Source organism: Cajanus cajan, chromosome 8 (assembly GCF_000230855.2).
Source record: "Cajanus cajan strain Asha chromosome 8, NIPB_CcT2T_4, whole genome shotgun sequence".
Classification (NCBI taxonomy): Eukaryota; Viridiplantae; Streptophyta; class Magnoliopsida; order Fabales; family Fabaceae; genus Cajanus; species Cajanus cajan.
Genome location: NC_138524.1, coordinates 53939094 through 53956026, shown reverse-complemented (window position 1 = coordinate 53956026; position 16933 = coordinate 53939094). Strand labels below are relative to the sequence as shown.

At 41.0% G+C, this 16933-nt stretch overlaps 2 protein-coding genes across 2 annotated transcripts; one reads left to right on the top strand and one right to left on the bottom strand.

The window, feature by feature from the left end:
* Positions 1 to 566: 566 nt before the first annotated feature.
* On the bottom strand, positions 567 to 1094 carry LOC145950553 (uncharacterized). Its single transcript, XM_083061647.1, has one exon. The coding sequence runs from the start codon at positions 1092 to 1094 to the stop codon at positions 567 to 569; it is 528 nt and encodes a 175-aa protein (XP_082917773.1).
* Positions 1095 to 8885: 7791 nt separating this feature from the next.
* LOC145950552 (uncharacterized) lies at positions 8886 to 9557 on the top strand. The gene is made up of 2 exons (XM_083061646.1): positions 8886 to 9288; positions 9373 to 9557. Exons 1-2 carry the CDS (start codon positions 8886 to 8888, stop codon positions 9555 to 9557), a joined length of 588 nt encoding a protein of 195 aa, XP_082917772.1.
* Positions 9558 to 16933: the final 7376 nt, after the last annotated feature.

The following is a 16933-nucleotide window of genomic DNA, read 5'->3' as shown; positions in this document are numbered from 1 at the left end:
GGTGGAAATGATCACTAGCAACTTCTCATCATCCTCCAAGTAAGCATACTTGAGGTTTTCTGGTAGAGGCTTTAATTTTGGAATGGGTGTTGGCTGAACAGTAGAAGGAACTAAGGGTTCCACAGCATGTACCTCAACCTGCAAGTCAGATTCATGTGTACTTCCTGAAACATGGTTAGTGTATTCTGACTCTAAAGAAATAATATCCAGAGGTACAACACCCAAAACATCAAATACAAAATCAGATTTATTCTTGGAACAAGAATCAAAATCGGATACAGAAACAGATTCAAAATCAAACTCAGAAACAGATTCAGAAACATAATCAAATTCAGTGCATGCAAGAGAAGTATATAGATCAGATAGAAAATAATGTTTCTTATCATGCAAAGAATGAAAATCAGAAGCATACTCATCAACAATATCATCAAGTATCTTAGCACGAAAAATAGAATGGTCTTCAGATGGATGTCTCATGGCATCAAGAATATTAAAATGGACAATACTATCACCAAATTCCATGGACAATGTACCAGCATACACATCAATCTTAGTTCGGACTATTTTCAAAATGGTCTGCCTAAAATGATTGGGACAGATCCATGGGAGAATTCCTCCTCCATATCAAGCACATAGAAATCAGCAGGAAAAATCAGTTCACCGACCCGAACTAAGACATCCTCAATGAAACCTGTAGGGTGGGCGACACTTCTATTTGCCAACTGTATCACCACACCTGTAGGTTGCATAGGACCAAGAGACAGAGATTTAAAAATGGACAGAGGCATGACATTTATAGAAGCACCCAAATCAAGCATTGCATTTTCAAATTTGCTATTCCCAATAATACAAGGTATGCAGAAAGTACCTGGGTCCTTACATTTTTCAGGAATGTGCGGAATAGATTTAGCTATCAAAGCAGACACATTTCTGCCCATGCTGATTCTCTCTTTTCCCTTCATTTTCCTCTTATGAGTGCACAGCTCCTTCAAGAATTTTGCATATCTTGGGATTTGCTTTATGGCATCAAGCAGAGGTATGTTCACCTCCACTTTTCTAAAGGTCTCTAATATCTCCTTATCCACCTCTTCCATCTTTTTGCTTGGAATCAATTTAGGAGGAAATGGAAGAGGGATAGGAGGCTGCTGCAAATCAAAATTAGTGCTGGAAGAAGGTCCACCTGCATGAAAATTTCAAGCACCAACTGGTTCATCATTTTGCTCAGGTGCAGATGCTGGAACTGGTATTGGTACTAGTACAGGTGCAGATGCTGAAACTGGTATGTCAATCTATTTCCCCGACCTCAATATGATGGCACTCACATTCTTTGGATTCTGCACAGTCTATGAAGGCAACTTATCTGAATTTTGAGATTGTGCCTGATTGAGTTGAGTAGCCATCTGCCCCATCTGATTGGTCAAGCTCTGAATGGAAGCTTTGGTCTCTTGCTGGAATTGCATATTTTGAATGGTCATCTGCCTCACCAACTCCTCCAATGAAGGCTTAGAGGAAGTAGAAGGTTGAGCTGGTTGGGCTGTAGGTGCAAGAGGAGGAGGTCTTTGTTGAGGGGGCTGGTATGAAGAACTTGAGGGATGGTTCTGAAAAGGTGCTTGATTTTTCTGCTGCTAAGAGTTTCCCCACCTCAAGTTGGGATGATTCCTCCAACCAGGATTGTATCTATTAGAGGACAGATCATAATTTTGTTGTTGTTGTTGTTGTCGTTGTTGTTGTTGTTGCGCTGGTCTGTTATTGTAGATATTTGCAACATAGGCTTGAGGAGCATGAACATCAGAAGGCTGCTGCAATGATGGACACGAATTTGTATGATGGTCATTTGACGTGCAAATGCCGCACACCCTTGCCACAAATGCAAATGAAGATGAAGATTTTTCTGGTTCATGGCAAGCTGAGTGACTAAACTGACCAAGGTATCAAGCTTCCCTTCAAGCTTCCTATCTGTAAATGAAGAAGAATCAGCAGCTACATCATTAATTCCCCTAAGCACAATAGCATCATTCCTGGCGCTGAATTGCTGAGAATTAGAGGCCATTTTTTCAATTAAGTGCCTAGCCTCAGCCGGAGTCATGTCACCAAGGGCTCCTCCACTGCCAGCATCAATCATACTCATCTCCATGCTATTCAGGCCCTCATAAAAATACTGCAATAGGAGCTGCTCAGAAATCTCGTGGTGGGGATAGCTTGCACATAATTTTTTAAATCTATCCCAGTACTCATACAAGCTCTCTCCGCCAAGTTTCCTGATCCCTGATATATCCTTTCTGATTGCAGTGATCCTTGAGACAGGGAAGAATTTCTCCAAAAACATTCTTTTCAGAACATCCCAGCTAGTGATGGACCTGGGAGCCAAATAATACAGCCAATCTTTAGCAACTCCCTCCAATGAGTGTGGAAATGCCTTCAGGTAAATGTGATCCTATTGGACATCAAGAGGCTTCATGGTAGAACAAACAATATGGAACTCCTTCAGATGTTTATGTGGATCCTCACCTGCATGACCATGAAACTTGGCAACAAATGGAATAGTCCAGTTTTAAGCACAAAAGGAACATCGTCTTCAGGATATTGAATGCATAGACTCTCATATGTGAAATCAGGTGCAGCCATCTCCCTAAGAGTCCTCTCACGAGGTCCATTATAAGGTTGTTCACCCATGTTTTCTGGTTGACTTGAATCAATCTCAGATGCAAAACTTACACTATGACTAACATTATGACTATCACTATCACTATCACTATCTAAAGATGGAATGATATTCTCTCTAATTAGTCTATGGAATGTCCTATCAATCTCAGGATCAAATGGATGCAAAAAACTTGGGTTACTTTTAGTCATGCACTACATGCAACACATGCATCAGGACACGTGAACAATAGGGGTAAAATGGGAATTTCCATGAAAACTCAGAAAATATCACAACTAATGCACCAACATCATCCTAAAATCATTATAAACTACCACAAAAAATTTGAGAGAAAAATTCAAAGCCTAGCTATATGAACTACCTAAGAAAAGTTTAGAAAAATAGGGAAATAAAACTTCAAAATTAGAAGAAAAAAAATAGTAAACGGCCTTTTTTTAAAAATCTTGCTAGGGCCACATAGCATATTAGTGTGGGTTTGATAGATCTTTTTTTTCTACACAAAATGAAAAAAAAAGTTTTCCTAATTCCGATAACCAGAGCCAAAGTTATGTCCCTTTGAAGTTTTGCTGAAAACAATTTTCTAAAATTTTGGTATCTCCAAATCTTGACCAAACTGGGTGCCCTAGCTATTTTTTACACAAAATATAGGTTGAAAGAAGTTACCACAAAAAATTTGAGGCAAAAATAACAAGTCTAGCTATCAAAACCAAAAATCAAAATTAATTGGAAAATTCAGCTACTATTTAGCACTATTCATGTGCACCAAAATTGCACCAGATTTTGCACCACATTTGGAACACTTCCGCGCCATTTTCCCACATTTTTGGCACTCGAACAGAGGAGTAGTAGACAGCCAAAACAGAGTATGCCTACACCGAAACATAACACGCACCAAAACAGAGCACAAACCGCACCAAATATGCACCAAAACGCACCAGAAAATGCACCAGAAAACGCACCAGAAATTCTTTTCAGCTGATTTTTCGGATTCTACACTTATGGACCTTGCAAGAATTGAAACTCAACACAACACAACAATGATTTAGCACACCAAATGGAATCAATATAATTGGTCAAAGAGCTATGGAATGCAATAAAGATCAGTTATCACAAACACATGACAGCAAATGCACCAAAAACCAAGCTCGAGTTACTGTTCCATTGGTTTACTATTTCATTGGTTCTCTAATTGCATCAGACTCAATAGCATGAATTCTTCAACTGAAAAACTTGTTAGACCTGAAGGGACTAATAACAAACACAATTACACAACATAACATGCAATATGACACGAAAATGCAAGAATCAACTAATACACTGAAACTGATATACTCAAAACACACAAAACTTAACAGAGACTCTAAAACACAAAACACACAACAGAACACAACAAAAACAAATAACACACAGCAACACAACCTTTTACAGAAACTGATGGTCCCCAACAACGGTGCCAAATTTGATCGAAGCCGTATCTGGTCAAATAATTGCAATTAAAGTGCAGTACTAGGAAGTGACTCCTAGGTCGTCTCCTAAGGACCAGTTCTTTCTGTCAAAGGATCAAACACGTAGTTGGGGGGGGTTTGAGCAGATTATCGAAATTAAATAAAATAGAGCAGAGATATAAATTAATTGCAGTAATTAAAATAGGTCAGACCCTTGAACATAATGCACCCCTCTGATATCCTCGGTTCACAAAAGATAATCTATCTGAACTTAATCCTGTTCAATCCAGATTAACCAACTAAGCGAAGATTAACCTGAGACCTCACTACACGAATTAAGCAAACATGAACCTTGTCACCTCCTTCCTCAGGATTAAGCAACCTGAGATACTGAACGCAAATAACCCAGAGTCATTAAGCATGACTTAGATGTTGAACGCCTCAGAACAGAGACCTCACAAGGGAGAATCAAGCAAAGCAGAAATGCAACGCACAGAGAACCTTCATCAAGAGGATTGCAATCTGCCAAGGGCCCAACCCTAGGGTTTTAGCCCTCCATAAAATCAAAACACAGCAGCAGAGACATAATGCCAAACATCAAAACGAATGGAATATTGCAAAATGAAAATGGCAGCAAAATGGGAAAACTGGAAAAAACGAAAATGAGAACAGAAAATGAATGGAACAGTAATCAACTCACAACAGAAAAATGAACATGCACAACAGCAACAAGAACGTAGATTAAAATAGACGCAATGAAGATGAAACGAAACTGTATAGATGAATAGGTCTGATTCTGTCTCACAAGGAAGAAGAACAAAAACCAGAAAAAAAACTAGGCTGAAACACAAAATGAAAATATCACATAATGGAGGCTGCCCCCTTGCATGGCAACAATCCCTAGGTTAAGTCTGACCTAGAATGACTAATGGGCCCCCAAAAAATACAAGTCTGACCCAAACTACAATAAAATAAAATATAAAATGAAATTAAATGCTGAGGTGGAAAATGGTGCAGCGGTGACATTGAAGATGGCGTGGCAGCTCCTCTTGAAGTCCAAAAATTAATTCCAAGCCCAAATAATTATTAAGCTGCCCTAAAAATAAAAATTGGAATAATTAGATTCAGAAAATTCAAATTAGTTAAAATATGAATTACCGGTCTAATTAAAGCCCAAATAGAAAACAGTGCAGAATATAAACAATTAAGCACAAATCAGAGATTAAAATAAGTACAGAAAGGTAAGAAAATAAGAGAAAATATTGACTCATGAGTCATGTTCAAAACCTTGTTGGGAATTGCTTCGTCTGACTTAACACAAGTAACACTTGCCATAGGCCCGCTACAGCCATAATATTAGTCCAGCCTAGAGAGTTTGAGCTTAGAATATACTCCCTTTTCAGCAAGTAATGAATAAAAATCACGCTATCACAAAATAAGAAGAAGTAGCATGGAACATATACATCAAATCTAAAGCCTAGATGGTACAGTCTACTACCCGTATCACCCAATGGAGTATGCAACTCAACACTCAAGTGCTCTAAAAGGAAAGGATACAAGTAAACCCATTTACCTGAAGGAAAAAATGTAGAAGCACCTATTGTCAAAGAAATTGAGAAGACTCGGATCTTCACCTCATTATCACAGAGAAGCAACTAGAGGAAAAATACGAAGCATCTACATGAACATAGAAGACCAGGTGGTACAATTTTCCATCCTTGTTATCAAATGGAGTATGTAACCCAATACTCAACTACTTTGAAGAACAAGGATACAGGCCAACCCATCTATCAGAGGGAAAGGACATGGAAGCGCCTATACGAAGAGACAAAGAAAAGACCTAGACAAAATATCTACGTCTTTACTTGCCTTTTGAAAAGAAACGTGTAGCTATCCAAAAGGACAAGTAAATAGGGATATTTGTAGACACCTAATTTCATTTGGGGGCACAAAAAACAAAGAAATAGACTTTTAGCATGAAGAAGAAGTTCTCAAAGGCCTGAAAATAGCACCAAAGTAGGCTAACATGGCATCTGAAGATTCAAAACATAAAGTGCTAGAATGAGTTGCCTAGAATGGACCGTTCCAAATTTAGAAGAAGGCATGTAACCTTAAGTTAGAGCACCCCATTATGGCCTAGTCTGTTAGATGGAATATTCCAAAGTGGAACGGGCCAGAGGCATCATAATACTCACCTTGGCACGAGCAACACTAGATTCTTGCCAACCAATCCCCAAAAGATGCTTAGAGAGACATTACAATACTCACACAGTAGGAACTGTGAGACCCTTCCCACAAGTCTCTCTCTCTCATTTTCCCCTTCATTCCATTGTTCTCTTCTCATTACCTATCTTGTTTGAAATGTGGGTGTTAGGGTTTGTTTCAGAAGGTGGAGCTGTTGAGAATCAAGAAGAGCAGCAATTTCTCTTCTTCTTCTTCTCTTCCCTAGGAGCGCGGAAACAGAATTTTTCTCTCTCCGAGGTAAGGAAAGTTATAGATTTGATGATTTTGGGGCAAAATGTTGCACTGTTGCAGCAAATTTCTGGTTGCATGTTGATTAAGTTGGTGCTTGTGGAGTTAAAAAGAAGGGTTTTGAGTTGTTTGAAGAATGTGATGGATTGGGTCAGATTCTTGTTGCACATAGGGGTTTATGATGTTTTCTGAGTTGCATGTTGATCGTATGACTGTTTACTTGTAAGTGCAGGTGTTGGGTCCCTTTGGGTTTCAAGTTTTGATGAATTTTGAGTGAAAAACATGTCGAAAGCCATGGGAGGGTAGAACATTTAATCTGGAGCGCTGAATTGAGAGCGGAATTACTGGGACTAGATGAACGAATTTGGTCTTATAGTCTTCATTAAAGTTTTATCCTTGGATGTTAGCTTTCCAATGACACTAGAATCACCCAAAACGGAGGTCTGGAACTTAAGATATGGCTGTTTTAGTGAACAGGGGTCAAGCTATCAGCATTGGTTGTAGCTGTTGCGGTTTTTAAAATTTTTAACAAATTAAATGATAGAATTAGGACTTGGTGTCTTCATAAGAAATGTAATAAATTGTCTTATATTTCATATGAGATAGAGATGAGCATGATAGGAATAATATAACGCCAGATATGTCTGTTTTAGTAAACAGGGGTCAAGCTGTCAACATTGTTTGTAGTTGTTGTGGTTTTTAATTTTTTTAACAAGGTAGATGATGGAATTAGGACTTGGTGTCTTCATGAGAGTTGTAGAAAATCTTCTATCTTTCATATGAGATAAGTATGAGTGTGGTTGGAGTAGTATAAATCCCTATGAATTGTTTTATGTGAAGGTTGTCTGTGTAGAAATATGTGATTTTGATAAATTGCATGTGATACATGTTGTGTGATAGGTGAAATTGGTGAACATGAATAGAATGCTTGTGTCTATTGCAGGTTTTGTGTTACAGGATGATGATAATGAGAATTTATATGCTTTACATGATTGATATGCTATGTTGAATTAATTGTGGAGCATTCATATGCATATGATGTCTGTTGAGATGTGTTCATTTGCATTTGATGTGTTTTGGGACATGATTGGGTGAGGTACATGCTTGGTTAAGATGTGATTAGTTTTCATACATGATATCTAATGCGTTGTTGTATATCATAGACATGTTTCTATATGTATATTTTTAAACTCTAGCTTACCCTTTATGTTTCCATGGTGGTTGGACTGCGATGATCATACGTTATATGGGAGCAAATCAGGGCTAGGCTTGAGGAGTTGATGCGAATAGGGATTGTGATTTTTTTTTGATTGAGGTACTACTGATGTACCTTGTATAGCTGTGCTTGATAGGCACTAGGATGTAGGATTATTTTGGGATGACTATATATATATATATATATATCATGTTTATATTTGTTTGATTTCTTCTTATATACTCATCATACTTAGATGTATGGTATATTTTCTTTTATTAATCTTGTACATTCTAGTAACTTAGCTTCAATTGCTATGGTTAGTGATTCCAAATAGTGTGGTGACTATGGCGGGTCATTACACTTTTATGGTATTAGAGCCGGTCAAGTCTCTTGAGCACTCTATGGGGGTGATCTCATTAGGTTTATGTTGTGTTATGTTTGTCATATGTGTTGTAGTAGTTGTGTATGGTGATGGTATAATGTTTTTAAATGGTTGTTGATTTCTTGTAGAATGGTTAGACCACAGTATGATCAGATTGCTAGGGCCATGGAGATGATGGCAATGGCAATGCAACAGCAAAGTGCTCACTTTGCTCAAATGGAGGCAGGTAAAGCTATAGCTGAGGCAGCTAGACCTGTTATGTCACAAGAAGAGAGGGACTTGGTAGAGTTTAGGAAGTGTCACCCTCCCCAATTCAAAGGGGACTCAAATCCAAATGTGGTTGACCATTGGCTGAGTGAGATGGAGAAGATCTTTGGGGTTCTTTGGTCCACTAATGAGCAAAAATTAGCTTATGCAGCGTACATGCTAGTAAGAGAGGCTGAGTATTGGTGGAGAGGTACCAGGCAAATATTCGAAAGCAGAGGTTTAGTAGTTGATTGAGAATGCTTTACGAGAGTATTTTTGGAGAAGTACTTCTTGGATAGCGTTAGATACGCTAAGGAGGTGGAATTTATGTGAATTTACCAAGGGAATATGACTGTTTCTGAGTATGCAATGAAGTTTGAGCTTCTGGCTCGTTTTTACTCTCAAGCCATATCTAAGGCTTAGAGATGTATAAAGTTTGCAGAGGGGTTGAGGTATGTGTTGAAGAAAGTTATTGTACCTATGTCTATAGTGGAGTTTTCGACCTTGGTTGAGAAAGCGAAGACAGTTGAGAGATTGGAAGGTGCTGGTGGAGGAAAAACTACTAGGAATCAAGAGAGATCATCAAGATCCAAGAGGGGAGGTCAGCAGAGGATGCCCTATGATAGACCTGTTCAACATCAGAGAGGTTTTGTAACTAGGGGACCTCAATCTGCTACTGCTCAAGGAGGTGCTCGGGTAGTGAGATGCTTTAGGTGCGGAGGAGCTCACCTTGCTCGTGATTGTTCTCATTTAGGCAATGTGTGTTATAAGAGTGGCAAGTCAGGCCACATTTCCCAAGATTGTCAGGTAAGGCCTGTTCAGGCAAGGAATGCTCTTAGGCCCGCTAGGCCTACAGTTATAGGGAGGGTTTTTGCCATGACTGGTGCGGAGGCTTCCACTTCATCATATTTGGTGAAGGGGAAGGGCAAAGCTGCTGGTAAGGATGTTGTGTTTTTATTTGATTCAGGAGCTACGCATTCATTTATATCTGTTGATTGTGTGGGAATGTTGGGTTTATCTATATCTACTTTGCATGTTGATTTGCATGTTTCCACTCTGGCTACTATTTTTGTGACGTCGGAGATGTGTGTGAGATGCCCCATTGAGGTGTCTAGTAGGAAGTTCAGGGTAAACTTGATTTGTTTACCATGATGGATATTGACATAATCTTAGGGATGGATTGGTTGTCTGCCAAACATATCCTTATAAATTGCGCCAATAGAGAGTTGGTATTTCCTTAGGTGGAGGATGAGATGTTGATGTCAGCTAGTCAATGTCGCCACCCGCCGAAACGGACCTTGGCATTCGCGACGATGGTCGGACTCTTTTTAAGAGTTTGAAAAATGATGGATTGTTAGAACGACTTATTCTCAAACTGAGACCTTATCGAACTAACAATTTTATTAAATGATTCACCAATCCATGTTAATCCCAAGCGGGACCCTCCATGGATTAGTAGTTTTCGCAAAAAGGGTTCTTGGAGTCGCCACCAATGTTTTACTCAAAACATTGGAAAAAGAGTTAAGGCAATTGATTTCGCAAATCAACTTAGGCCATTACAACCAGAGTTGGGTAAGGGAGTCGGTTACGTGCGGGGAAGGTGTTAGCACCCCACAACGCCCCTTTCGGGTTCCCTATGACAGATTATTTCATGAATAATAGCTTAAAATTATTAAATTACCCCTATTTATTAGAACGATATTAAGTGAATTATCTACATGATGAAAGCTTTAAACATGCAATGCAACAATCAGAAAGCGATAAAGAAAGCAATAAAAGACGAGTTTTGGAAGAAAACCTCTTGAAGCATGCTTTTATATATTTAAAAGAACTAGGAGGCTTTTTGGCGCTCCTTCCCACTACACGCTCGCTTTCTCCTTTCCCTAAAATAAAATTTTTACTATGGAAATCAAATAGATTTCCCTTCGACTCGTTCGAATCTCAAGCAAATGGCTTATGATTCAAGAACTTCGTCGGATTGGCTTTCAGAGAGATTTCTAGGGCAGAGCACTGCTCAAAAACCCAAGAATACTCAGCCAGGGGGTCCAGAATAGCTGGAAAAAGTGTGGAATGACGTCCAAATGACGTCCTATTTATAGGGATGAGGCGCAGTACGGCCCCTGGGTTCAATACGGCCCGTATTGAGTTTTTGTACTTCAATACGGCCGTATTGAATTCAGTACGGCCGTATTGAAATACAGAAACTTCAATACGGCCGTATTGGTTTCAGTACGGCCGTATTGTAGTACAAAATGTGCAGTACGGCCGTACTGAACTCCAAGGAGGCCGTATTGAGCTCCAAACCTCCCACTTTCTTATTTTTGGCTACTCTAAGACCTCTAAACCTACAGATAGTCATCCTATGGTCTTCTGGGAGTCCTTCTGGCTGACTTTCCTTTGATCTTTGAGAGTCTTCGAGTCTTATTTCCGACCCGGACAATTTTAGGGGTCTACAGCTGCCCCCCCTTTACTTAGTCGGACGGCCTTTTGGTGTACCGGCTGACAAGTAAAGGAGTTGACCCAATTGTCCGGGTGATGTTCCATCCTTCTGACTTGTAGCGTCTTCCGGTGGAAAATTGTTGAGTAGCCTCTCCAGGTTGAGTATTAGTCCTCGCCTCTCCAAGCTCATGCATACCTCAGTGTTTCTGACAACCTCGGTAGCTGAGTACCGCCTCTCCAGGCCCTGCCTCTCAACATTCGGCAGTTGAGTATCGCCTCTCCAGGCCCTGCCTCTCAACATGAGGCAGTTGAGTATCGCCTCTCCAGGCCCTGCCTCTCAACATGAGGCAGTTGAGTTTGCCCTCTCCAGGGTTTTGCCTCTCAACATGGGCAGCTGAGTTTGCCCTCTCCAGGGTTTTGCCTCTCAACATGGGCAGCTGAGTTTACCCTCTCCAGGGTTTTGCCTCTCAACATGGGCAGCTGAGTTTGCCCTCTCCAGGGTTTTGCCTCTCAACATGGGCAGCTGAGTTTGCCCTCTCCAGGGTTTTGAGATAAGTTTGTCTCCACAGTCCACAATGATGCTTCGACGGTTTGTTTTTCTGATTTTGTGCCGCTGAGGGCTGGATAAGGCAAGGATCCGTCTAGGGGATGTGCAGTCATTCATAGGTTTTTGTGCCCCAACTTGCATTGCTTAGTTGGTACCCATGGGGAATTTCTGACTCCTTGGGGTGTAGACACAGATGCTCTCTCTCTGAGTTGAGCGATGCCTTATGTTTGGCTGACGTCCTTTTGACGTAAGTGGAGTATCCCGGTTGTCCTTATTCGGGTGACTCTTTTTGATTTTCTGGTTTTATTGCCTCTGTGTAGGCTGTTATCCACTGGGGGATTCTGTTGTGATGATTTTGTCTCCACAGTCCACGATGCTGCTTCGACGGTTGTTTTTTGATTTTTGTGCAACTGAGGGCTGGATAACGCAGGGATCCGTCTAGGGGATGTGCAGTTACTCATAGGTTCTTGTGTCCCAACTTTCCATTGCGTAGTTGGTGCCCACTGGGAAATTCTGATTCCGTGGGGATGCAGACACAAAGATGCTCTTCCTGAGGTGAGCGATGCCTTATGATTGGCTGACGTCCTTTCGACGTTGGTGGAGTATCCCGGTTATCCTTATTCGGGTGACTCTTTTGATTTTCTGATTTTTGTAGCCTCTGTGTAGGCTATCATCCGCTGGGGGATTCTGTCATTCAATTCTTGACTGACCTCTTCTGTTAGGCAAATCATCTTGATGTTCGGTGTTTGGCTGGATGCCAAATTCCGCTTGGGGAATATTTATTGATATATATTTTTTATTTTTCTCCTTTTGTAGGGGTGCCTCTTGAGTAGGCGACTGGGGATTTGGGGATCTTATGTATCCCAGAGTATTATTTAGGAAGCCTCTGCAGGCTTAGCCTCACTCAGCGCTTGAGTCAGAGAGCTATCTTCCACTGAGGAAGTTTCAAGTCCTTTGACTGAATATTTTGCTTGGATGATCGCGCTTCCATTGGGGATTTTGACGATCTTGCTTTGATAGCTCTCGCTGGGGATTTGTTCCATGAGCTTAAGCTGAGGTTTCTCTGGGGAGTATTATTTCTGCGAGCCTCTCCAGGCTCAGTTATTCTGAGAGAGTATTATTTCGGCGAGCCTCTCCAGGCTCAATTATTCTGAGAGAGTATTATTTCGGCAAGCCTCTCCAGGCTCAATTATCCTGTATAATTTTGGATTTTCTGTTCAGCCCAAGAGTGCAAGTTGAGATGTCTCTTGGGGAGTATTATTTCGGCAAGCCTCTCCAGGCTCAGTTATTTTGTATGAGTATTATTTCGGCAAGCCTCTCCAGGCTCAATTATTCTGTATGAGTATTATTTCGGCAAGCCTCTCCAGGCTCAGTTATTCTGTACGAGTATTATTTCGGCAAGCCTCTCCAGGCTCAGTTATTCTGTACGAGTATTATTTCGGCAAGCCTCTCCAGGCTCAGTTATTCTGTATGATGTGGGATCTTTGCCTTTTTTGTCGAATTTTGACTTTTTCTGTATTTTTGCCTTTTTTGTCGTTTTTTGGCTTTTTCTGTACAGATTGCCTTTTCGTCGATTTTTCTGCTGTCATACACAAGCAATTTTTCCTATTTTTTCTATTTTATGCGATTGCCTCATGATGAGGTCTTTGAAAATTTCTTTATGGCCAATACGGCCGTATCCATTTCAGTACGCTCGTATTGAGTTGAAAATTTGTTCATAACCCTGATTTTAGTACGGGTGTACTGAACATGGTACGGACGCATTGTTTTTTTTTTTTTTTTTTTTTTTTTCTGAAGTTTGATTTTTTGTTTCTTTGTTTTTTTTGTTTTTTTTGTTTTTTGTTTTTTTTTGTTTTTTCAATAAACAGAGAATAAGTGATCTTCCAGTACACCTATCATCTGTATGCATGTATGCGGTATGATGCACCTAATTCTATTTGATTTATTTTTTTCAAAAGAATTAACCGATGCGTTTCTTTGTTTGGATCTTGCCATTCCTCTAGACGGGCTGTGCGCTGCCGATTTCTGTAACCGAGGAATGATGCGTGAGATATCGAGATGGGCGTCATCAACCCAGTGATCCTCCCCTTCCTTTAGAAGACGTGTCAACCCTCCTATTGACCACTATATCTCCATGTTTCCACTAGATTATCCTAAAATCGTTTGGGACAAGAGAGAAAAGAAAGGAAAGATATTTTTGTTCTGAAGTTTGTGTTTTAGAGGGGATTTATTTTTCAAAAATGGTTTTTGTAAGAATGGTTGGCCAAGGTAGGCTTATGTGTTTAGGCTTGTTTGATTAAACACTTATGAAGTTAAGAAAATCTTGTTATTGACGTTGTGATTTGACAACTTAGATAGCTTCCCTTGAACCTTTTTTGAATTCGGCTCATGGTACCATCATGGATTTATTTTCGTTTTTTGATTGTCCTTATTTTTGCCTAAAACGCCTTTTTTGTGGCGTCTCAGCGGACCTTTGTTTTTGTTTATTTTTGCAACCCTAATTTTTGCCTAGGTCACCCTTTTGTGGGATTCCTAGCGGGTTCTTTGCTCTTATTTTTGCGCAGCCCCCTTTTTGGGTTTCCTGCCGAGCTTTTTGTTTTTAGGATTTCTTTTTTTTATCCATGATGGCACTTGTTGAGGCCAAGGAAAGGTGCTCCAAGTTGTCATACACACTTCCACATAAAAATGATGCGGGATTATTATTATTAAGATGATTTTAACCTCATTCATGTTTATTCAAACAGGGTTAAAAAATAATGTGGTTTAGAATTTTATTGCAAGCAAGAAGAGAAGCAATAAGAAATAATAAAGAATGATTTTATTATAATCATAATGGAAACATGTGCCCTATCGAGGCTCGGGGGTCGGGCTGTCCCCGAGGAGTAATCTCTAATAGTCATCAGGTCTATACATCCCTATCGGAAGGAGAAGAGCACTTGATGACGACGACCGGCCTTGACGCTTGTGAACCGGCCTTCCTAAAGATCTGGCTTAAAGAACGTCGAGAAGGATCTTGATTCCTCTTCGTCCTTTAATCTTTATTAGGGTTGTATCCTAACCCTTGTTTCCCCGGATTATCCTTGATAATGGGTAGCTCGGGAATTCCTTGGGAATCCTTGCCAAGTCCTTGTCCCGGTAAGTATCCATTCTTGGTGAGCATGGAGGCTACCTTCTTCATTTCTCGGGGAAACGTTTCAACATTGGAAATTTCCAATGCTTGGAAGGCGGTTTCTAGAGCTTCCTCCGCTGCATCCACGTAAGGTATGGTGGATGGCTTACTGATGAGTATGTCATCTTCAGCTTGTACAGTCACCAGCTTGTCACCCACTGTGAATTTGACTTTCTGGTGGAGCGTAGAAGGAACAGCTTTCGCATCATGAATCCAAGGTCGGCCGAGGAGACAGCTGTATGCGGGAGTAATGTCCATCACTTGAAATTCGACGTTGAAGATGGTGGGTCCAATTTGGATTGGGAGATTGACTTCTCCCACCACTTCTCTTTTAGAACCATCGAAGGCTCGAACGATCATGTTGCTCGGGCGCATTTGGACTCCCTTGATTGCCACTTGATCAAGAGTTCTTTTAGGCATCACATTCAAGGAAGATCGATTATCCACCAAGACTTTTGCGATGTGATATTCCTTGCACTTTACAGAGATGTGCAAGGGCTTGTTGTGATTTGGTCCCTCAGCGGGGATCTCTTCATCGGTGAAAGTGAGGTGATCATTAGCCGTGATGTGACTAACAATCCCCTCAAACTTGTCTTGGGAGATAGTGTGCGACACGTATGCCTCGTTCAAGACTTTCAACAGAGCTTGCCGATGCGGTTCGGAGCATAGGATCAAAGACAACAGCGTAATCTTTGCTGGCGTCTTATAAAGTTGATCCACGATGGAGTACTCGCTCTGTCAGATATATTTTAACAGCTCATCAGTCTCCTCCTCGGATTCTTTATTTTCCTCGGTTTTTTCTTCTTTTTCTTTCCCTTTATTCTTGGGAGCTTTGTCATGAAGATCTTCGGGAGTGTAGATCCTGCCACTCCTAGTCATGCCCCCAAGTCCAGCGATGTTAGAGATATCGCTGTCGGAAGAAGAATGGATGTCGTATATCCATGGCACAGCCTTATTCGATTCGTAGGAAAAAGGTCTTGGAGCAGTGATCCTTAATGGTATCGGACCTTCCCCTTTATTCGTCTTGATTACCAACAACGGAGTTGATGTGCGCTCGCTTGGCGCGGTTGTTGGCTTGCATTTAATAACAAATGGCGTGCGATCCATTCTGAACATACGCATCGATTAATTCTTTCTTTTTATTAATGTTTATTATTAAATTACTTGGAGAGATGTATGCAAATGAATGACTATGAAATGCAAAGGCAATTGAGAGATTTTATAAATCAAAAACTTGATTTCATTGATCATAGAAAGTGTACAACTTATCATACAATGCTTTGAAGCAATTTTTTACAATATGAGAAAAGCCGGTAAAAACCCACAGGCGGGTTCATATTTCTTCTCCATTCGTTTTCGGCTTCCTCTACATGGCGTGCCATTGCTTCAACTTGCGTATGGACCGCTTGGCTCATATCATCACTGATCTTCTGAGCGTCCTTCGCTTTTTGAATGTGATAGTTGATCATGGCCTGCAGCTCATTGAGCTCGTCTTCGGCTCGATCCTTCTCCTCTCGGAGTCTAGCCATTTGTGCTAGTCCTTCCCTTTCCCTCTTGCGGAAGTTGGAAAGGCTTGCGGTTTGTTGTTGAGCAACTTCCCGCCATTGTTGTGTGTCGGATCGAGTCAAGAGCAGATCGTCTTGCATGTCCTTGATCAACTGTGCCTGCCTTGCATGCTCGGCTTCAAGGCGTGCTATCTTTGCGTTGACTTCTTGGAGTTGACTACTCGGTTCAACCTTTGGCATTTTGGATGCCCGAGTAGCCTCCTCATTGAGGTTAGCACATTCATCCTTGAGCCGCTCTATCTCGTGGTCTTTCTTCTTGCATTGCCTTTGTAGACCATCAATGATGAGACTGGATTCTTCATTTTTCTCTTCAAGAACTCTCATCTGAGCTCCCATGATTTCCAGTTTCTTGGTCAAGGCGTCGACTTGTTCTTGTATTAACCTCCTTGTAGTTGTGGTTGCGCAAGAGGTGGATGGTTGGGACACCCCTCTCTCGCTCCTCCATATCTCGTAGTCGGTGGAGGCGGATACCCGAGGCTTTCCAAGCTCTCGATCTCCCTCATAGATTGGTTTCTCCCACGCTCTAATGACAGCGTGCATATCCCTCTGATGTTCGGAATCAAAGGAGAAACACAACCCTCCAAGCTCCTCTTGAACAGGAACAATCTGAGTCCTCATAAGTTGTCTCATAACCAATCTAGGTGAGTAGGCTATGCAACCTCTGAGGCCCATCAATGGTATGCTTGGATAACTACCGCATCTTGTCAATACATTGCTCGGACGGAACCAAGGGCAAACCCACGTGAAGTGCTCAATACTCCACTGTTCCATCTCTTCCTTCCATTCGGAAGCATATCGGCGGCGTACG

Coding starts and splice junctions, on each gene's coding strand:
- LOC145950552 (XM_083061646.1), top strand. CDS start 8,886: ATGTCTATAGTGGAGTTTTCGACCTTGGTTGAGAAAGCGAAGACAGTT. Junction 9,289..9,372: donor GAGGGTTTTTGCCATGACTG/GTGCGGAGGCTT, acceptor TATTTGATTCAG/GAGCTACGCATTCATTTATA.
- LOC145950553 (XM_083061647.1), bottom strand. CDS start 1,094: ATGGAAGAGGTGGATAAGGAGATATTAGAGACCTTTAGAAAAGTGGAG.